The sequence below is a fragment of the Alternaria atra genome (assembly GCF_907166805.1).
Source record: "Alternaria atra isolate CS162 genome assembly, contig: 29, whole genome shotgun sequence".
In the NCBI taxonomy this organism is placed as follows: domain Eukaryota; kingdom Fungi; phylum Ascomycota; class Dothideomycetes; order Pleosporales; family Pleosporaceae; genus Alternaria; species Alternaria atra.
In genome coordinates this window covers 2,799,085-2,820,814 of record NW_025091327.1, presented here as the reverse complement: position 1 = coordinate 2,820,814, position 21,730 = coordinate 2,799,085, and the positions used below count along the sequence as shown (strand labels likewise).

The following is a 21,730-nucleotide window of genomic DNA, read 5'->3' as shown; positions in this document are numbered from 1 at the left end:
CGCGAGTCACTCTCACCTCAAGCGCCCACACAAGACGCTGCTATCAGCGGTATGAAGGAATGATACTTAACCTAAACTCTCTTTCCTCCTCTAACCACGCGCATTACCCCAGATTAATCTCACTATATCACCCATTGTGTAGTCCACGCCGGAGCTCTCACCGGAAGACGGCGTCATGAACCCCTACTCCAGAACGTTGAACTGCGAGTTTTGTTACTGCGCAAACACGCTACCACCGGCGACTTCAAAATCGCTATCTCCAAACAGGGTTTCCAGATGACATCGAAAGACCAGTCGGAAGTTGTTGTTGAATGCGCACACGACAACATGTTTGAGAGGAAGTATAGGGGATAAGACAACGCTGATCTGAGACGTCGAGCTACCTTCCTCAGAGCCCACAGGATCCAATACTTTTTGTGCCAATGATGTCGATGCCCCTGTCGAACTCTCAGCCGCACAGAGTATGTAGGTATACGCAAGACTTCGGTACACCTACTTTCGATCAAGCTCGCCAGGTAAGGATCCTGCACGTCGTGGCATTAGATCCGAGAGCTCCTTCATTTTCGAATCCGTCAAGTGTCTCCTTGCAAAGTATAACGTGCTTACGCAGTCTTAAATGCACCGCCGAGCGGAGCTTTTGGACTGATTCTTCGATCTACCATTCGCAGTAGGGTGTGAATTTGGCGCAACAGTATATGCGAAAAGAGGATTCATCACAATCCCACGAGAGATTCACTTAGCTATGGCCTCTACATGAGCCATGGTACTTTGGTCACAAGCTGGGTATGGTTGTTTCATTGGACTATTTCTCTTATCAAAGGTTATCTTGTTGGTCTGCGACTAGAGGACGTAGGGAAGAAGAGATCAATTCCCTTTCTCCATGCCTCTTCTACCACTCCAGATCTTAGCCACGCTTCAACGAACCGCCTCAGCACCCTCCGTTTGATCTAGCCAACCATCGTCGATACTATGTTCCATTGTAGTTCACTAACAGGAGTGTAGAGCTCGATTTCGCGCTCGCATAGTCAGACTGTGAAATTGCCCATGGTTCTGATTTGATCGATGGTGCAATGTGAAACTCGTGCACTGACCCGATGCTGATCACCTCAGCCCCAAAATCATAGCCTGAATTTCGACTGCATGCAAGCGACACAGCCTCGTTTCAGAGTCCGAGAATTGTCAGCACACCAGAGATACAGCTTTCTTACTCTCCCGACCACAATCCTGCAACCGAACTCAAGGGTTAGCAAAACATCATGTTCAACGATGAGATGCGTGGCTGGCAAATTGTTCGGAGACGCATGTCGCGTCAATTTCGCATTCACTTCCTAGCTAAGCTGTGGGTCCGATCGAAGCCACTACGCGATATCAAGAGTACGTGCATCTTCCAGATTGATACAACGAAAGTATCAATTGACCTTCACCCTAGCACTTTATCTGCGACGGAGTCTTCAGCGTGCGCCGCGACCGCAGCGTCCGCTTCGTGATAGAGAAATCCGCCTGTTACGAATTCAACCTGGAAATGCAATGAGCACAATCTCATGCAGATTCATGTACATAGACTTGGAATATGCGGACAGATACGCAGCGCTTTCATACACCTGGGGAACAGCAGCTCCTTCGATACCCATTCTTTTGCAAGGCAAAGTCGCGCTCGTTTCGGAAAATCTGTATCTCGCGTTGCTGCATCTCCGAAAACGGAAAGTGACGTCGATTTGGGTCGATGCACTGTGCATCAATCAAGAAGACCTGGACGAGCGCGCAAGACAAGTCTCACACATGGACGAAGTTTACAAAAGAGCAAGCGTAGTTTGGGTTTGGTTGGGAGACAGTGATGAATTCAGTGAGCTTGCGATTGACGGATTGCATGGCTTAAGACAACATCTTGATTGGGATGGAGCTGTACCGCGAGGTTATCTTATGACATCCATGAATCAACATCCTAAGATATGGAGAGCGATCAGTGAGCTACTGTATCGCCCCTGGTTCCGCCGTATGTGGATCATACAAGAGATATTGTGCGCTCGACATGCAGTGATGATCTGCGGAAAAGACATCGTCGAGATGAACCTGTTCCTCAAGCTCATCTATTCTCTGGCAAGAGCTGAGATACTGAAGTCGGTTCTGGCCTTCCATCCCAATCGACACGAACTTTCCGGAGGGCCGCTGAAGGTAGCCTTCGAGCAATTAAGCTTTCTAGTGAAGGCGAAATTCGAGAATATGGATTTTTTCATGCAGCACAAATTCAAAAGAACTCTGTTGAACTTCATGGCAGAGACAAGATGGGCGGAGGCTACGAATCCATTGGATAAGATTTATGGCGTCTTCAGCCTCGCCAGTGACGCGCGAACATTGGGCTATGAGCATTTCTGCGGCGACAAACTCTTACCGCAACGTCCTTTCGAGATCGACTATAAGTTGACAAAGGAAGAGCTCTTCACTAACGTTACCAAGGCCATAATTTGTACTTCGAGATCTTTAGAGATACTTCGCTTCGCAAGATACGAGCCGAACAGTACCAGCAACCTTCCATCCTGGGTAGCTGATTGGGCTAATCCCATGCCACATGTCGTTCATGACTATCTTCCCGTAGAACCCATCAACAAGAACGGAAGTCACTCTTGGCGTCCCTTACCAAAATCTTCAGAAACCCCGAACTCATGGACTGCTATACCTTGTGAAATTACCAATCGCTGTGGAGCATATTTCAGAATCGGGCATGAGAACACACTGACGGTCACGGGTATACAATTTGACACGATCAAAACAATATCCTCCCAAGTCGTTCCCCAGGATCAAAGCTCATATTCCTTCGGGCCGCAGAACAAGGACTTTACGGAAGAAGCGAGAGAATGTCATCACCACCTTGAATTGCTCAAGGTCTGGAGCGAGGAATGCGTAAGACAGGCTCAAACATGTACCCCATATCCAACCGGACAGAGCTTATCAAGCGCGCTATGGAGCATGTTGAATGGCTACGATACTCGGAAAGAGGATCAGGTACCCGATGGCTGCCTTGCGCTTCCTCAAGCGATCGAGAATGTCCAAGTCACGCTTGGCAATGTCGAAAAACAGATTCACTCCAAACACGCCGATGCTCTATCCGATGTTTTAGGGTGCGCAGCGCTGTCAAACTTCCTGCATCGTCTGTCACAGCTCCCAAAGATGAGCCAAACATGTTTGGCGCAGAAGTTTGTCACTACTCAGAGGCGATACATGGGGTTGATGCCTGAGGGAGCAAAGGTGGGCGACATAGTCTGTGCGATCTATGGTTGTGCAACACCAGTGGTGTTGCGCAGTTATGAGAACGGATATTTCAGACTTATTGGTCACGGGAGAGTGCATGGCTTCGACTTTGATAATGCCGTCATCGAATCGACATTTACTCGTCGGAAAGGCATGAGGAAATCTAGGAAAGGATTTACGTTCATGACATTTGATCCGGCTGGACGGAAGATTTATACGTTACTCAAGGAGACAAGAAACTTCACTTTAATATGAGGTTGATGAAGCCTGATATTCAAGCCGTAAATATGTTTGAGTTTAAAGACTTAGAAATCGACCTGCACTGGGCGCCATTGCACTAGTCAAAGTCATCACATTCCCTCCCTGCTCTGACCGTTCGCACTATTTATGAGGTTATCGTTGGGACGAGTGCTTCCTCTTGTTTTGTTGCGTGTGTTGTATTGGATCAGACCTCTTCGGGAGTTGTGGCATAGTCGAAGGGAATGATCATGTGTTTCAGCAGATGCGCCAGCGCCAAAGGTGGGGCGCGTGCAAGCCATGACGCGCAACCCCAACTTGTGGCTCTGCTGTTCGAGTCTCCTCAACTAGTCTTGTTCTCTCCAACAAAACCTCATGGAAAATTTATTGCTGCGTTTGCATGGTAAAATGCAGTCTCTGATAAGATTGGTCGCTTCCAATCTCAGACCCCAACTGTCACGGGATCCATATAGCCGCTGACATGAGAGATCGCGTCATGCTAATCTTAACCCGGCCATCTTTTCAATCCTTTCCCAACCCAACGGACAGCAAGCAAAGAACGAGCATGAGCCTATGCAGCGTCTGCTCGCAATTAGACCTAGGGCTCGAGAATACACCAGATCAGATCCTCGGACTGTATGACGACATACTTGAAAGATCTCACGGCCTCGGAACCCATTATGATGGTTGCGGTGGTTGCGCATTCTTCTGCGCGGTCCTACAAACATCAAATCGTTGGAATAGTCGCGTATCGGAGTTATCAGGCCATACTGTTGTCTTAGCATCGATGCGGCTAGATGTCAGGGCGCCACATGAGATGGACAGACGCAGGTACTCTATTGACGATCTACTGTTCGACGTCTGCACTGAAGAGGAAAGTCAAGGTGCGTTAATTTGGAAAAGGCTGCAGTCATCTCGCTAATCTCAATTGGTCTAGATCTTCATCCAGAGATAGATCGCAGGTGGCCAGTGCCTACTGACCCGCTTGATAGCAGCTGCTTCGATCTGATTAGCCAATGGATACACCAGTGCACGAAACATACAGTCTGCTCTAGATCTACACCAGTAGCTCTGCCAAAGCGGGTTATCGAGATACCAGCCGATCCTTCTGTATCGCCTAGACTGCGAATCACCAACGGCGAGTTGGGTCAATACGTGATTTTATCTCACTGTTGGGGTAACAAAGGCATCGCAAAACTTACAGACTCACTAGTCGCTCGATATCAAGAAGCCATCCAACTTGAACTGCTTCCCAGAAGCTTCAAAGACGCAATGGAGATCACGCGGCGACTAGGCTTTCGCTACCTCTGGATCGATGCACTGTGCATCATCCAAGGCAATGCTGAGGATTGGGCGCACGAAGCAGCGAGAATGGCATTATACTATGGGCTTTCGGCGCTCATGATCTCTGCAACTGTTGCTGAGGATAGTAGCAAAGGAATCTTAACAGACCGGAGTGTGCCTTACTCGCCCGTCTTAGGGAAGGGAAAGAAGTATTGCTTGCGCCAAAGACTACTTCGTTGGGACTGGGATATTAAAAGATCTGTTTTGGCTACTCGTGGCTGGACTGCGCAAGAAAGGATGCTAGCCCCTCGCATCCTGCACTATACAAAACGGCAAATAATCTGGGAATGTGCGGACGGGCTTAAATTTGAAGCATCAGCTATCTGTGACAAGCAGATTGGCTCTGGGCAGGTTGACTGGCATTTTCATAAGTCAAACCTACAACCTTACGTGGCAAAGGCTTTAAGTGTGATGAATCCCGGATGGTGGAGACCGGCCGACTACACCGGTTCATATCTCGGGGTCAAAATCACAGTAGAGTCATTGCATCAGCTCCGAACATGGCAACAATGCGTTGACGAGTATTCCTCGCGGTCGCTAACTGTACCCACCGACAAACTCCACGCCCTGGCTGGCGTCGCGTCAGTCCTTAACCACAACTATGTACTCGGCAACTACCTAGCCGGTCTTTGGAGCCTACGTCTTGCAGCAAGCCTAGACTGGGCTCGGCCATGGGCTCTTCTTTCTTCGCCGCCAGTATACACAGCACCGAGCTGGAGTTGGGCAAGCGTGAACGGCGCGGTCAGCTCTTCGATCTTGGGATCACACCTGGAGATCCTGCTCCCGCCTACAGACGAGTTAGGGAAGACATGGGCTGAGATGTTTGAGCTGAGATTGATCAAGCATCACATGGTATTGCAAGACGAGTTTAACCCTTACGGTGCTGTTCTAGAAGGTTCTTACATCATTGTAGAGGGCACGTGTATTACACACAGCGAGTTCGTTCGGTTGTCAGAAGACATATTTAGAGATAGCTTTAGTGGTCCTACTATTGTTCTTGATAGGAGTAACACGTACGACTGTTCTTGTTGCGGGCCGGGTCGGCAGGAGAAGGACTATGAGAATGTGAATTTTGGGGCGCAACCGCAGAGTACTTCGCTGGAACCTGCACTTCCTTACGACTTCTGCATGTTCTTGATTGCCGATGCGTGGCGCAACCCGAGAGGCTTTGTGGATATGTTATTGCTTCGTTGGGTCGATGAAGAGGCGAAAGTTGCTGAAAGAGTTGGACTTGTAAGGATGGCGATATGGCAGGGAGAGGAAGATCTTAGTCACTTTGATCGTAGATTTGGGGCGGGTGCGTGGAAACGGTGGACGCTAAAGCTTGTTTAAGTATTTATGAATAGAACAAAGAAGCAAGACGAAGCATGTTGCGACGACTATCATCTGCGACCGTGATTTCAAGCGGGCAACGTTGGATGAGAGTGGTTCGCTGCTCGCTATGTGTCATCGCAGAACCAGTTAGTCCGGAGTTTACCGCTGACCTGACCCAGGTTTCTGCATAGAAGACGCAAGTATATATAGCAGTTCCTACCCATGACAATATTGTAATTTCCCAAAAGCATAGGCCTTTCAGATTACTTCCTTTATCGGACGGGAGCACTTATGTAGTTCCGTTCTGGTTGCGTAAGAACCACCATGAAAGTTCCAATTATAGGCCAGCACCAGTTCCGCGCAACATCGTCGCCCGAAATACCGTAGGCGAGCTGATAGTATTCGCGGGTGACTTATCTCTTATCCACCACAACCTTGACCGACACGCAAGCTCAAAGTTGTTGAATTAACATTGAATTCATGGCCAGGAGCTGTTCAAACAAGAAGCGACCCAACTGCGATGCCATCTAAATTGAAGAGTACCCTAAGTTGGGATTAACCATGTCAACGGACCTGGGCACATATGTATTACAACAGTAGGTAGTCTGATAGCGTAGATGTTAAATCTAACAGTCGTGCGTGTGGTTACGTAGAATAGCCACGTGAGACTAATGCTCGAAGATGTGCCTCCAACACATCGGTATATCTCGAATGTGATATCTATATCAAATGACCCGATGCAGCAGCTCTTTCCCCGCAACCAGCCTCTCCAGATTCTCTGCTGTCTCTTCGTACCAGGTCATCAGGGTTCCCTCTTCAACATACCCCATATGTGGCGTTAGTAACACTCGGCTCTTGCCTTTGACGTTCCAGTCCTCATTCCGCCATGGGCTATCAGCGGGAAGAGGTTCAATGTCGAACACATCGAGGGCAGCGCCACGTATGCGTCCGTGTCGGAGCGTATCCAGTAATGCGCTCTCATCCACGAGTGGTCCGCGAGAGGTATTGATAAGGAGTCCTGTCGGTTTCATCCACTGCAGCTCCTGTGTGCCAACCACACCCTTCGATCGTTCGCTAAGGACGTAGTGTACGCTTACCACATCAGAAGATGTAAAAAGCTGTTCTTTGGCGACCACCTTAAATGTCTTGTCGTTCTTACCAGTCATGCCTCCACCGGTCACCGGCAGGCCGCATTCTTCAGCCAGTTTGTCAGCCTTCTCTTGTGTCAGATTCGCGCTCCAACACACAATCTTCATGCCAAAAGCGAGCACGCCAACTCTTGCGACATGCGCTCCAATTCTTCCTAGACCAACCAAGCCTAACGTCTTTCCCTGTAATCCCATCGCTAGTTCAGTCTGCCACCCAGCTGGCACACCTTTGCCCTTGACGACAGCATCATCCGCGGCTATGTTCCGGGCAAGACCCAATATAAGCGCCCAAACATGCTGTGTCGTCGGATGACCACCACCTTGTTTCATTGGCAAAGAACGCGGAGACGCACCACTACCCTTGCCATCTGTTCTACCCTTGCCGGGCGCGGCGCACACCGTGATACCTATATCCTTCATTGTATCCAGATCCCAGCTTTCGAACTTTCCACCCGTAGCGAATACTATGTTGAGGTTCGGTAGCTGACGAAGTAATTCGCCTGGGAAGGGAGTGCGCTCGCGCATAGTTGATAGGGCGGCGAAGGGTTTGAGGCGGTCGACGAGGGCTTTGCGGTCGGCATCGGAGGTTCGAGGATGCGAGTAGGATGGCAGGGTGTCGTTGAATACGGTTATATCGACTTTGGAGGAGTCGATGTGGGTGAAGTGCTTTGCTGCTATGTTATGGTAGTCATCGAGAACAGCGAGCTTGATGGGTAACGAAGACATCGTGCGTATAGAGAGATGAAAGGAAGAGCTTTTGGAAGAGGGAACACGACGATATGGAGAGAAAAGTCGTCGAAGCATCACGATGTTCGTATAGGATGCATTACTGCATACCACAGGTAGCTATTTCGGCAGTTGCATCGGTTTAGATGGAGGGGTCTACTATAGCCTTGACGAAGCCGTCATGCCCACTGGAACCCAGTATACACACAGCTCCTTGACCTTGTACGCATTATGTCATGCAAAGACGCAAGGTTTCCCCTTCTAGATTGCGCACAGCGGGTGCGGGTGGTGCTGTGTTATGATGCGCTGAAGCGCTGGAGGGTGGATGCGGCCGATGATCGGGTTCCGGTGGAGGACGCGCCGAGCTAGCTGACTAATCACATGCTTAAGCTCGACACCACACAGCCTCGCACCCCTCTGCCCTATACCTCAATGCGCCACCAATGTAAGGAACACAACGTCGAAAGCGGTAGGCACTTGGTCTTCGTATTAGGACTACAATAAAGTTGTGCTTCAACACGAAACTCCCCTTGGTGCAGTCCGAAAAGTTCGGAAGAAATTCACCGCCGAAGAGCGCTCAGAGCGCAAAATGGTTCTTGGACTGCAGCTAAGTTCTGGGACCAATTCGAACTAATATTCCAAGACAATATGGCCGAGTCCTTGTAAGGACAAGAGAAGCAGGCCAGTGAGCAGAGCATTTCAGCCAAAGGCCATAGATTGGGTGAAAAAATCTTGCCTAGCCTTGAACGAACAATATAGCACAGATTCGAGTCGCTGCAAACTTGACTGGAAGAGCGCCGAATATATGGTGATGGAGATAATCGATAACCACTGAGTGAAGGCCAGACGCGCCAGCCTCTACGTTACCTTTGTGGCTTCCAAGTTGACCGGCTACGCCTCGCCGATACAATCCCACTACCAGGTTAAGTCCAGAACGATGATAAGGCACTGCTCTTACAAGTGAATGGGACTTTGCTATTACGAGTTAGCCTGTACATTTTGTTCATGTTTAAACGTCAACCTTCATGCCTAGCATAGTGTTAGGGCTTGGCTTTGATTAAGCAAAGTAGACCTAATATAAGGAAGGAAATATTGTAAGTAAGCGTTAGTATTCTCGATGCAACCTTACATGCATATACGACAACGCTACCGTAACTATGAAGAAGCGCTGCTTTCTACGACACTAGCCAATTTAGTAATCTATCACCTACGCGTCCGAGAATAGGGAGCGAATGACATCTGGTCAAGGTTTTCGACAGTACGCTCCGTCTTCACAGCTAGGTTCATAGGTTCCAATGATATCCAGTCTTTACATTCCATGGCTGCGCGCTTCAAGGTAGTTACACATCACTAGGATTTCCTTTCAACAATGAATATAAGTCATCACTATACATAGGGTACTCATCATTCCCGGTCCTTGTTCTGCTACTCCTTACACAACACCGCAGAGCGGCATCAATATGAAAACGGTTCTCCGCTTGCTGACTTTATCGCAGAGCATACATGCTCTTGCTTTCAACCTTGCGCTAGCAGCCGCTATCGAGCGCAGCGGTCGTCCGACACCGACAATAACGAAGACGATCTATCATACAGAAGTACAAAGGTTGTCTAACAATTACATGAGCTATTGTGGTAGGAGCGGAGGCGCAATCTCCAACAAATCTGCAGCTTCTTCCATCGAGAGGATCGTCGAGGACGAGAGTATTTATGCAGCCTCATCAACACTACCAGCATACCTCCTGCCGAGGAAGCCTGGTGGAGAAATGCCGACGGTTTCTCAACTACCCGTGACAGGCGTGCCTGGTATCTTCAATACGAAGGAGGCCGGACCCAGATCTTCGAATTATGCCATTAAGCACGGCCGTACTGTGAATCCCGAATTTGGGACTATCAACACTAGAAATGCCAACCTCTACAATCTCAGGGTTGCTCTTGCGCCTGGAGGCTACATCTTCGTCTATATGCCTAACAGTACAGCCTCCACGTTCTGTGAAGGCCAGGTAGAGCGAGGATCGGACGTCGGGCCGAAGGTGCGTGAACTGTATCTCGCTGTTCTAAACGCTAAAAAGGAAGTCGCCATACCAGTTCACGGAGAGGATGTTGCTAGCTTTTGCCTCGAGTTTGATAGTACAGAGAACATCGACAGCCCAATGAGTAGCAAAGCTGCTGAAAGCTCGGGGGCAACAGCTTCGTCGTCCAAGGAGAAGGCGACGACAACCTCGAGTAGTGATGAGTCTTCGGAGAGTACACGGAGACAATCCAAACACACGTCTTCCAAAGCAACAGCTTCAGAGGTTGACTCTGACACTTCGTCATCGACTACCAAATCTCGAAACTCGTATACTGAAGACAATGGTGATGGTTCGGAGACCTCCGAGTTTGCAAAGCACGCATCCACTTCAATGATTTCTTCGGACCCTAGTTTGATCACCCTAGTCTCAGCAACTGATATTGCCAGCAAGACCAAAGCTAAGTCATTATCGAGCGAAGCCAGTGGAGATACACCAGATGCAGTTGAATCTTCACTTACTTTGACGAAAAGAAAATCCACGGATGTCGAATCCTCCAAGTCAGAAACAAGAACTACCTCACATTCGACCAAGACGGAGTCCAAAACTTCCGAGGATGAGCAGACTGAAGATACTTCAAGTTCTACACCATCACTGAAGAAGAACCACGGTTCACACACAATATCGACCGACTCAGATGCTTCGTTCACGCTTAGAGCCACACCAGCTGCACTCCCTGCCAGTACTACCCCGGATACAAGCACAGACGAACTCTTCACTGTATCAAGCATGAATTCGTGGTACCCCTACATCAGCGAATATCTAGAGACTGCCACAGACTCGACACTCACCGCAGACAGTGCCGAGTTGTCTCCCATTACGACTACCGACTCTATAAATGGGGTTGTGAAACTTGGCAGAAGAGTAGCGCTTACAGCGGCAGTGCAGAGTACCGGGGCGGAACACGTGCCCCATTTGACGGACTCGAGCATGAACTACAACTCCTATTACAGCTGGGTAGGCACCGTTTCTACTAAGCAGCTCTCCGACCATGGCAAAACCTCTCCAACGGGGATCTCAGTGCCGTCGACTAACGCTGCGATGAAGCGACTCACGTCACCTTTTCTATTCTGGCGCCGAGATAATAAAGTTCGTTCCACGGAAGTCCTCAACTCAAGAATGAAAGGCAGTGGTCCAGATGACGAGCCAGAGCAGGAAAAGAAGGAGTTCTTCAATATCGCTGTGGAGGACAAAGAACCTACCAGAGTCATTGCTGATACAACTAGAGTGAAATATGAGGAGGCACTTGCAACGGAATTAGCGCACAAGCAGCAAGATGACGAGATGGAAGACGACGATGATGATGTAAATGATGAAGATGAGGGAGAAGCAAATGCAGCCGACGAAGAACAGACACCAGACGAAGAAGCTGAGCCTGACATGGAAGACAATGGCGATGAAGACGAGGAACCCACATCTACCAAGAGTGAATCATCACATACCAAGACTTCTGCAGACCACGATGACGATGCCGACGCCACTCCAACTACAGGCACATCTGCAGACGTCAACGACGAGAATACACCGACAAAGAGTAACCCTGCAGACGACGCTGAGGAACCCACACCCACATTCAAGGCAATCGACGATACTCCACCTGAAGACAATGGCGATGACCTTGACAATGACCCCTCAACCATGCCCTTCTCTCACAAATCCAAAGCAAACATCCCCTCACTTGCTGCCGGCGTATCTTTTGAATTCCCCCCCACAACAACAACAACATCATCACCGCTTCACGCACCAACTCCCGCACCAACAGCCAAAGCCTCTATACCCACAGAGCCGATAATTTGGGACCCGGACTGCCCCCAATTTAGCACTTCCATCATGACCGCACCCGACGGTCTCCCCAGTACTGTACCCATGGCTGTGGGGTTGGGATGTTGGCGCGCCTTTCTGCCGTCCTCTTTGAACAACAAGAACGAGACGTCTGGTACCGCTGCGCGACCGCTACATGCAACACCAAGCGCAGGGAGCATTTTTTCAGACGCTCAAAACAGGCAGTTTGGTGTCTTCTGCTGGTGTGTTATTGGATTTATCTTCGTCCAGTTCTTGTAAGTTTGTTGAAGTGAAAACTCCCTTTGCCGTGTGGCCACAGAAAATGAAGCATTTGTGAGACATGGGAACTGATGCGAAATGCTACAGGGTCGAACAAGCAGAGTTTTTGCTTGGCGAGTGGCATCTAGGACGAAGGCTGGTGTGGTGGGTGTTGGGGCTGGAGATGTGGGGGCTGGGGAGGAAATTGAAGGAGAGGATGGAAGAGGCAGAGAGGGAGTGGGAGAGAGCGGAAAGAGAAAAGGAGAGAGCGGAAAGAGAGGGGGAGTTAGCTGGGCATGTACGCTGAGACAGTCTACTTTGATAGCAAGATTTGTAACATGAGGGTAGAGTTCGGTGGGGTGGTAATGCGTTGCGAATTGTTATCTTATGTACGAGTTTCTATACAAATATACAAAGTCTATGAATCTTGTCAGTCTATATCTGGGTATCATGTGCGAGTAGCGCCCAATGCGAATCGAGTAATTCGTGCTCTTCATCCTCTCACGTCAACAGTATTCTAGCGTCTTCATGATTGATCATGACCTCCTCATTCTCGAAGGAGTACTTCCTCCGCACGATTTCGAAAACGATGAGACCAGCAGCCGTACTAGGAACCTGCTTGATTGTACTCATGAAGAAATCTCTGTAGAGATATTTTCTCCAGCCCCCAGCACGTTTCGCTAGTATCTTGCACTGTGCGAAGGTTTCTTCGTAGGCGTGGTAGTATCGTCGTACGATATGCGAAGGCTTATTGTCTTGATGGGCTTGGAAGTCGAGGGCTTCTAGTCGGCGGTAATGTACGTCTTGGATCTCGGTGAGGGGGTGTTGGATGAGTTGAGAGGTGATGGATGCGGAGACGCCTGCTAGGAGGAGGAACATGGGTTCGAGCATGTAATGGGGTCGGATGACGGGACGATCGTCGTGATCCTCTTGAAGATAGGGTATGGACTTTTCCAGCAAGGTATCGCGCGTCCGACTACCGTAGTATCGTGTGACAAATTCGAGGTAAGCTTGGCTCTTGACCGTCTCGAAGGTGCCGAAGAAGACTGCGGCGCCGAACGCGTCTTTCATGAAACTCAGAGACCAGCCTGCGAAGATTCCTTGGACGCCGATAGAGCGGAGTTTGTAACCGGCGTAGTGCCACATGGTTTTATGACGGCCTTCGAGGATGTCGGCGGTGCGGAAACGGGTTTGTAGTGCGTCGAAGGGGGCGGCGATGACAGACTGTATGCTTCCCCCGATGAAGCCAGCAGTGAAGGTCACAGAGGGAGGTGGCGGAGGGTAGACGCGTTTGGTCTGGTATGAAGAGGGCTCATGAAGCGCGGAGAGACTGTGGAGATATGCCGTATACAACACTGCACCGATGCTATTCACTGTCAACATGTGCATGCCCATGGAACACGGAATCCATACCATGTGTTAGCCATTAAAGGAGGCAACACCTGCTTCGGTATGAAACCCCATCCCTCAGTCCGTATAGCATGTGCCAGTACCGCAGGCGTAGTCATTCTCCATGACCACTTCGCATCCGCCATAACATGAGGATTGATAGCTCTTGCATAGCTCATGTAATCTATTCTGCCCCGGAAAAAGGCCTTTACTGGGGCTCGAAAGTAAAAGGCGACCATTCGCGCTGCTACGGCTCGCATACCAGCGGCCTGCACACCTGTCGCTGGTGCTTTGTTGGGTGCCTGTGAGGATTCGGGGGTTGTTGTGTCATTGGTAAAATCGCTTCGGAGGGAGACCCCAGCGCGGAGACTGGAGCCGGTCGTCATCGCATAGCATGGGAGGTGAATGAGGTTTGCGGGCGCATGGGCGGGGGTGTTGGTGGGCTACAAGGTGAAGGTGCGCCGCGTGGGATGGTCACAGGTCGGGCAGGAGTGACGTCGTTTTCCACCTTTGGATATACAATACAGAAAAGACAATGGAGATCGAAACAAAGGGAGAAATTCGACTTTTGCCTATAAGCTACTGACCAGGACGTGGGGTTTGGTGCCACTCCAAACTTCCAAGGTGAATTGAAGGGCACTAGTGCGGTTGTGGAGTTGATAGGTGCACGGCCCATCCAGCGCGTACCTCGCGTCGCATCATCCTTCGCGACTTTTCCTACTGTCGCCTTCTCTCCTCCACCTCCACCTCCCAGCCCAGTCAACTTACTTGGAGGTTCTCTTTCGCGCACCTTCAAACATGGCGGAGAACGATATTGTCATCGACAAGGCGCTCTTCCACGAGCGCCTCAACAACCTCGTCACCAAATGGAAGGCCGACAAGCGCTCCGGCGACCAGGTTTTCCAGGGCGCAAGCTCGATCGCGACGCTGGTGGGTAAGGCGAGTGAGCCAGGCATCTATTTGAAGCCAGCAGCGTTCCAGGTAAGATTGCGCATATTGACATGTGACGGACACTGAGCTGACAACACCCCCCATAGCTATGGCTGTTAGGCTACGAGTTCCCTGCGACGCTCTTCATCCTCACCCCCGACCTCCTCCAGATCGTCACAACCAAGAAGAAGGGTGAGTCAGCCGCGGCTGCCTGAAATTGGCAATATTTGCTAATGCAGGTGATGCAGCTTCCTACCTAGAGCCGCTCAAGGGTGGCAAGGTGCCTGTTGAGATTCTTGTGCGGGGCAAGGACGCCGAAGAGAACAAGAAGCAGTTCCAGACATGTCTCGAGACGATGAAGAAGGCCGGCAAGAAGGTTGCGGTGCTGAAAAAGGACAATGCCAACAACGCCTTCGCAAACGAGTGGAAGGCTGCGTTCGACGAGGCTGGCTTCAAGGAGGAAGACCAGGTAGATCTGGCTTCCATCATGTCCAACGCTGCCTTGTCTGTCAAGGACGAGAAAGAACTGGTAAGCTTGAAGCCACATCCCCGCACTGCGCGCAGCTAATCTTGCAGCGAACTATCCGCGATGCCGCGCGAGCCTCGAGCGCCCTCATGTCCAATTACTTCGTCGAGGAGATGTCCGATATCCTCGATTCCGAGAAGAAGATCTCCCATCGCGCCCTAGCCGACAAGGTCTCCAACAAGATCGACGATGCCAAGTTCTTTGAGAAGCAGAAGCTCTCCAAGACTTTCGACTCGATGCAATTGGACTGGTGTCTCCAGCCTACAATCCAGAGTGGTGGCTCGTACGACCTGAAGTTTGCTGCCGAACCTGACGAGAACAACTTGCACGCGGGCGTCATCATTTCGGTCCTCGGCCTGCGCTACCAGACATATGGTGCCATGATTGGTCGAACTTTCATGGTTGGCCCCAACAAGGAGCAGGAGACCGCCTACAAGCTGCTTTTGGCGATTCACGACTTGGTCATCAAGTCGATCAAGGATGGCGTTGTGGCCAAGGATGTTTACAACAAAGCCCTGGCACATCTCAAGTCGAAGAAGCCCGAGTGGGAGAAGCACTTCCCCAAGAACGTTGGTTACGGTATCGGTACTGAGAACAAGGACTCTTCTCTCCTCCTGAGCGGCAAAAACACTCGTGTCCTGAAAGACGGCATGACTCTAGTCGTTCAGACTGGTTTACAAGACCTGGAGAACAGCAAACCACAGGACAAGAAAAGCAAGAACTACTCGCTCGTCTTGGTAGACACCGTCCGCGTCAGCTCGGCCGACTGCGCGGTCTTCACCAAGGACACCACTTCAGATTTGGATGCCGTCTCGTTCTTTTTCGACGACGAAGAGGAGGAAGCGAAGCCCAAAGTGAAGAAGGAGCGCCCCGCTATTGCGCAGACGAACATTACCAAGACCCGTACCCGACACGAGCGAACAACAAACCAGGATGCTGAAAAGGAGGAGCAACGGAGACAACATCAAAGAGAGTTGCACGCCAAGAAGCAGGAGCAGGGTCTTGCCGAGTACAGCGAAGGCGCAAAGTCTCTGAACGGTACTGAAGAGAAGAAGTTCAAGAAGTTCGAGTCGTACAAGCGCGACAACCAGTTCCCTAACTCGGTCGCCAACTTGGAGATTGTCGTTGACAAGAAGAACCTCACCGTTCTTCTGCCAATCATGGGTCGACCTGTACCCTTCCACATTCACACCATCAAAAACGCGTCGCACACTCCCGAGGCAGACTTTACATCCCTCCGTATCAACTTCCTCTCGCCAGGTCAAGGTGTAGGCCGCAAAGATGATCAACCCTTCGAGGACCCTAACGCGCACTTCATTCGTAGTTTGACTTTCAAGTCGCACGATGTTGATCGCATCGACCAGATCACTAAGGACATCACAGAGCTGAAGAAGGATGTCGTACGAAGGGAGACTGAGAAGAAGCAGATGGAGGACGTCGTCGAGCAGGACAAGCTCATCCCACTCAAGACCCGCAAGCCTCATATGCTCGACCTCATCTTCATCCGCCCGGCGCTCGACGGTAAGCGCATCCCCGGCAGTGTCGAGATTCACCAAAATGGTCTACGATACGTCCACGGCAACGGCACAGCCAAGATCGATGTCTTATTCAGCAACATGAAGCACCTGTTCTTCCAACCATCACAACACGAACTCATCGTCATCATCCACGTGCATCTCAAGAACCCGATCATGCTCGGCAAGAAGAAGACCAAGGATGTTCAGTTCGTTCGAGAAGCTACAGAGATGCAGTTCGACGAGACGGGTAACCGCAAGCGCCGCCACAAGTTCGGTGACGAAGAAGAGTTTGAGCAAGAACAAGAGGAGCGAAGGCGCCGTGCAGCTCTCGACAAGGAGTTCAAAAACTTTGCCGAGAAGATCGCCGACGCGGCGCGCAACGAGAACGTGAGCGTCGACATCCCATACCGCGAGCTTGGTTTCAACGGTGTCCCATCGCGATCTTCCGTTCTCGTGCAACCCACAACCGACTGCTTGGTCCAACTCACCGAGCCTCCATTCACCTGTCTTACACTTTCTGAGATTGAAATCGTGCATCTTGAACGTGTGCAGTTTGGTCTGAGGAACTTTGATATGGTGGTTGTATTCAAGGACTATAATCGCCCTCCTGTTCACATCAACACCATCCCAGTGGAGTCCCTTGACCCCGTCAAGGACTGGCTCGATTCAGTCGATATTCCCTTCACCGAGGGCCCACTCAACTTGAACTGGGCGACCATCATGAAGACCGTAACGAGTGATCCGCATCAGTTCTTCGCCGATGGCGGTTGGTCGTTCTTGTCCAGCGAAACAGACGACGAGGGCGATGGCGAGGAGGAAGAGGAATCCGCATTTGAGGTCTCGGAATCTGAACTCGCCATCTCGGATGAGAGTTCTGATGAGAGTGACTTTGACGAGAATGCATCCGAGGAGATGAGCGACGAGGGCTCTGAAGATGAGTTCTCGGAGGGTGAGAGCTGGGACGAGCTTGACAAAAAGGCGGCGAGGAAGGATAAGGAGGCTGCTCATGATGACGACGAGGATGATGGCAAGGCTAAGAAGCGCAAACGTTAAGCGCAGATTGCTGAAGGGGAGTGAAGTCGGGGGTGGTTTCCCAGGAGAGCATGTAAGATTATGGATTCGTTGGGAGTAGCTCTTCTTTACTGCGCCTGTCTCAAGGACGGTGGTGGGGTTGGCGGAGTTCAATACCGGAAGCTTGTGCAGTTCTTCCTTTCTTCTTCCTTCCATGAGATGAAAATGGACATTAATAGCGATCTTTGCCTTTTGATTAAAATTCGGAGTAGTTTGAAGGTGTTGTTTGCTGTTGAAGTGAAGCGCGCTGTAAAAGTACTTGTAGAAAGTAGGTGCGTAAGTATTCAGTGGGCGGTGCACTTGTAAGTAATATGTTCGAGTGGAGCAAAGTTAATATATCGGTGGTAAATGTAGGTTCGTTTCATAATCCCTTGGTTGGTCACAATCTGTCAATCAGAGAGTAGGGACAGGGGAAAAGTAGAGTACGATAAAGTGTCGCTGTCTAGGTTCGTTCCTTGTATTCACTGTTCTATCCATTTGAGATCTAATGCCGCGAGTTGCCTTATTATTGACGGGCTATCGCTGTCTTAGGAGTACAGCAATAGTAATTTGATAGGAGAGAAAGAAGAGTTAGTAGCGTGGTGTAGCCCATATTCGGTTCTCGCAGTGCAAGTGGGGTAAGAAGAAGAGCAGTTGTGCAAGACAATGAACGCAAGATGCGTTGAACACCATATGGATACTAGAGTTGAAGGTTTGGTATCGGAATGCGATTCCTCGGAGATTTGTGTGTGACGCGTCCACGGGTGTTGCACGCGTCCGACGGCACATACCGTCACGTGCACAAGCTCGGCAGATTTGCCAGCCTCAGAGGCATCGGCGAACCTCCTCTCATCTCATGTATCGTAGCTTGCTCGCAAAGTCCACGCATACTCTCTCACACCCTCCTCCGATATATCCTGGACGCATCGAACGAGGATAGAGATGTTATCTTCGGGGCTGCTGGGGCCTGGGGTTTGTATCTTAACAGTCATTGGTTTTGTGCTTTGGGGTATGGTACAATTGTAATGATGGAAGTATCGAACTCAAGAGACCACGAGGGCGTATCTTCCTGAATTGCCGGCGCATATTCTAGCCTCAGCCACGCGGAAATGTGATACGGGTGTGCGCAGCCTCTCAGACCAACTGTGGTCTCCAAAGCAGCGAGCCTTGTTCGGATGAGTCGCTATATCTAAGCTTTGCTTGGGTGGGGGCCATAGGCCGTGATAGGAGGAATATTCGAACGTCACAATCGCTGCGCGTTCTTGGCTTACCCATCAAAGCTTCGTGGTGAACGAGAAAGGTCTACATCAGTACCGGATTTATGGACCAAGGGCATGTTAAATCATATATGCTTCCCACGCAATGAATTATGCTTGACTCGGCATACGAGTCACACTTACGATTGTATACCCAGATTGCAAATAACGACCACCTACTGACAACTAACGGCAACAAGAAGGTACTAGTTCTCAGCTGCAAGTTCTTGTGGCTGCGCCCGATGCTTAATTCTATGTCGCTGCAGTGGCCCCTCGAGGTAGAGTTCCTGGGTCTGCCAAGGTTGGGTACCTTCTCGTTAGACAGGAAGAGCAGTGGTGGCGCTGCTGTGTAACAATATCATGCCACACAGACATATAAGTTGCCCAATCAGTTCCTCAGATGCACTCGCATAGCTCCACATTTAGATATGCATCATTACCGGGACTACATAGCCTCGTAAGAAGCTCAGCTTTTACTCGCACCCAGAATACACAAATGTTTTGTGTTTCATCTCTCCTTTCACATTCTCGCCATGACTACCACCCATTTGAATGAACACCGGTACAGCACATCCGACATCGAACGCGATTCCATCGTCAATCAGGGCGACTTTCGTTCGACTCGCAACTCAGCACCAATGTATCCTTGCTAGACTTCTCTTATCGCGATGAGCCAGCGGCTTCAGATTCGGAAAGTGGCATACTTAGCGTACATGAAACAGACCAGAGCACCATCCCAGACCCGGTACTTCCCCATGCCCCTCTACGAGAGAAGGGTCTGGAACCGCTCCGGGGTTGGCCGACATCACCGCAGCCAGTTAAGATGCCCATCGGGTCGATGATCTGGTACGTCATTGTCGATATGGCTCTGCTGGCAGTTTCAATCGCCTTCCTCGCTTTCGCTTGGTGCGTCGTCTTGTACGATCAGAAGCCCACAAGCTTTCATCGACAAGCAGCTGAGAGGCTCGAGCAAGCTTCAAAATGGGTAAGTGCGCATGTGATCAGACGCCAACATCAGCCCGTTGACCAGATCTAGGGCCCGACAATGTATCCCATACTTTTTGCCTCTGTCGTTGGACGAGCCACACATGCGATCCTGCTTTGGGGGCTTGAGACGGGCCAACGTATCGCTATTCTAGACATACTAGCTGGTAGTACATCACTTACTAGTACTGTTGTTTCGCAATTCCACTTACGGATGGTCAGCTATGCTGGCCTTGGCCTAATCGCCATCTGGATGCTATCTCCCGTGGGTGGTCAATCCTCCTTTCGGCAGATAAAGTTTGGGTCAAGGGACACGTCCGAGAACGCAACGTATCTCTATGTTGCCCCCGGGCCTCAGATGTGGGTTCCCGATGGAGGAACAAGCGAGTCGATCTTGAACAGCATGTTTGTGGCTGCCCTTCTTAGCTCAGCAACCCAAAAAGGCTCTCCGCGTGATGCATGGGGTCATATCGAAGTTCCCAGGATCCAACACTATGAAAACACGTCGACTCCAAACGACCAAGGCTGGTACAAGGCGAGTGATGGTACCGGAGACGATTATAGCTCTCTGATTGGTATTCCGATGAGCGGTATGGACTCGATGGAGTACATTGACTATGCAGCCACGATCGAAGCTATGTACTTTCATCTCAACTGCGACAATTCCTCAACCCCGGATGATGTCCACTTTGAGTTCAATCACAATGAAAGTCGGTTTGGGAATTTATCTTGGAACGAAGATACGACGGAACGGGCCAGAATACCTGCTGACGATCTAAAACCATTTGCTTTCACGTTGAAATGGGCAACGTTTGGTGCCTTGAATTGTACCATCGAGACAACATATGTCGAAGTTGCGGTGTCGTGTGCTACATACGCTGCTTGTGCAGCACCGTTGGTCAGACGTTCTCGCCTCAAGCACCCGCCAGTAGCTTACACACTATTGGGGCTAGAATACGGTTTGAATGGAACGATGTGGGAGAAAGCGATCTTGTCGTCATCGCAGCTTTTCTCTAGAGGTTACCTATACAACCTTGAAGACCCAAGAAGCAGTCCGGATAACTTTGGACAACCCTCACAGCCTCCTCCCCACAAAGCCGCAATACGACTTGGCCAAATGCTGAATACGTATTGGGCAGCGATGAACGGCAAGAATGTGCTCACAAGTGGCCTCAACGAAGTTACAGTTTGGGCAGACAATACGACCTCATGGAAATATCAGGATGGGAGCCAGGACATGACAGAACACGGTGGCCAAAATGGCACGAAACCCATCTACACAATTAGGTATAGTGTCGAATTAGCCTATCTAGCGAGAGCATGGTACAGCAGAGGCACAAAACGTAGTGACACGGAGGTTTTCCAAGCCCATTGGGGCTGGGTCATAACCCTCATGGTCTCGTCAACAGTACTGATCACAGCGAGCTTGATCCCCTTCTACCTCCGGACATTTTTCTTACGCGGCCCGGACATACTCATGAACATTTCCAGTCTGTCAACACGAGAAAGTACTTATCTAGCCCTACCAACAACAGGGACTCACCTCGACGCATTGGAGCGGTCGCGGTACCTGAAAGACGTGCGCATACGATTGAAAGACGTAGAGAAAGACAACGAGACTGGGAGTTTGGCAATTGGACAAATGGAAGGAGATCATACGCCACTGAAGAAGGGGAGGAAGTATGTCTAAGAGCCATTTACATCAGAAGAAAAAGAAATCGAGTCAGCGGCGGTTACGCTGTTTGGTAGTGGCGTACTGGAAGAGCACAACCACAGCCATCTGCTTGCCGCAGTGCTCTCAATCTTCATACACTACACAAATAGACAAAGTAGCAATTCCAGGAGATGATTATGTATAGTTTAGATGTTGTGGTCTACAATATATAGGCTGTCATAGTAGTTAAGCCGCAACAGCACGAAATTACTCGCAAAGGCTAAGGGCGGTTATATACTG

At 50.2% G+C, this 21,730-nt stretch overlaps 7 protein-coding genes across 7 annotated transcripts; 5 read left to right on the top strand and 2 right to left on the bottom strand.

Moving 5' to 3' along the window:
- Positions 1-2,064: 2,064 nt before the first annotated feature.
- Positions 2,065-3,501, top strand: ALTATR162_LOCUS9255 (uncharacterized protein; the record flags this gene model as incomplete). Its single annotated transcript, XM_043316888.1, has 1 exon — positions 2,065-3,501. One exon carries the CDS (start codon positions 2,065-2,067, stop codon positions 3,499-3,501), a length of 1,437 nt encoding a protein of 478 aa, XP_043172823.1.
- A 799-nt stretch (positions 3,502-4,300) lies between these two features.
- ALTATR162_LOCUS9254 (uncharacterized protein) lies at positions 4,301-6,159 on the top strand (the record flags this gene model as incomplete). The annotated part of the gene is made up of 2 exons (XM_043316887.1): positions 4,301-4,367; positions 4,421-6,159. 2 exons carry the CDS (start codon positions 4,301-4,303, stop codon positions 6,157-6,159), a joined length of 1,806 nt encoding a protein of 601 aa, XP_043172822.1.
- A 707-nt stretch (positions 6,160-6,866) lies between these two features.
- On the bottom strand, positions 6,867-8,015 carry ALTATR162_LOCUS9253 (uncharacterized protein; the record flags this gene model as incomplete). Its single annotated transcript, XM_043316886.1, has 1 exon — positions 6,867-8,015. The coding sequence occupies one exon, from the start codon at positions 8,013-8,015 to the stop codon at positions 6,867-6,869; it is 1,149 nt and encodes a 382-aa protein (XP_043172821.1).
- A 1,460-nt stretch (positions 8,016-9,475) lies between these two features.
- ALTATR162_LOCUS9252 (uncharacterized protein) lies at positions 9,476-12,145 on the top strand (the record flags this gene model as incomplete). The annotated part of the gene is made up of 1 exon (XM_043316885.1): positions 9,476-12,145. The coding sequence occupies one exon, from the start codon at positions 9,476-9,478 to the stop codon at positions 12,143-12,145; it is 2,670 nt and encodes an 889-aa protein (XP_043172820.1).
- A 480-nt stretch (positions 12,146-12,625) lies between these two features.
- On the bottom strand, positions 12,626-13,899 carry ALTATR162_LOCUS9251 (uncharacterized protein; the record flags this gene model as incomplete). Its single annotated transcript, XM_043316884.1, has 2 exons — positions 12,626-13,490; positions 13,538-13,899. The coding sequence occupies 2 exons, from the start codon at positions 13,897-13,899 to the stop codon at positions 12,626-12,628; spliced, it is 1,227 nt and encodes a 408-aa protein (XP_043172819.1).
- A 412-nt stretch (positions 13,900-14,311) lies between these two features.
- Positions 14,312-17,539, top strand: ALTATR162_LOCUS9250 (uncharacterized protein; the record flags this gene model as incomplete). Its single annotated transcript, XM_043316883.1, has 4 exons — positions 14,312-14,494; positions 14,551-14,635; positions 14,692-14,972; positions 15,020-17,539. 4 exons carry the CDS (start codon positions 14,312-14,314, stop codon positions 17,537-17,539), a joined length of 3,069 nt encoding a protein of 1,022 aa, XP_043172818.1.
- Positions 17,540-19,615: 2,076 nt separating this feature from the next.
- Positions 19,616-21,466, top strand: ALTATR162_LOCUS9249 (uncharacterized protein; the record flags this gene model as incomplete). The annotated part of the gene is made up of 2 exons (XM_043316882.1): positions 19,616-19,777; positions 19,829-21,466. The coding sequence occupies 2 exons, from the start codon at positions 19,616-19,618 to the stop codon at positions 21,464-21,466; spliced, it is 1,800 nt and encodes a 599-aa protein (XP_043172817.1).
- Positions 21,467-21,730: the final 264 nt, after the last annotated feature.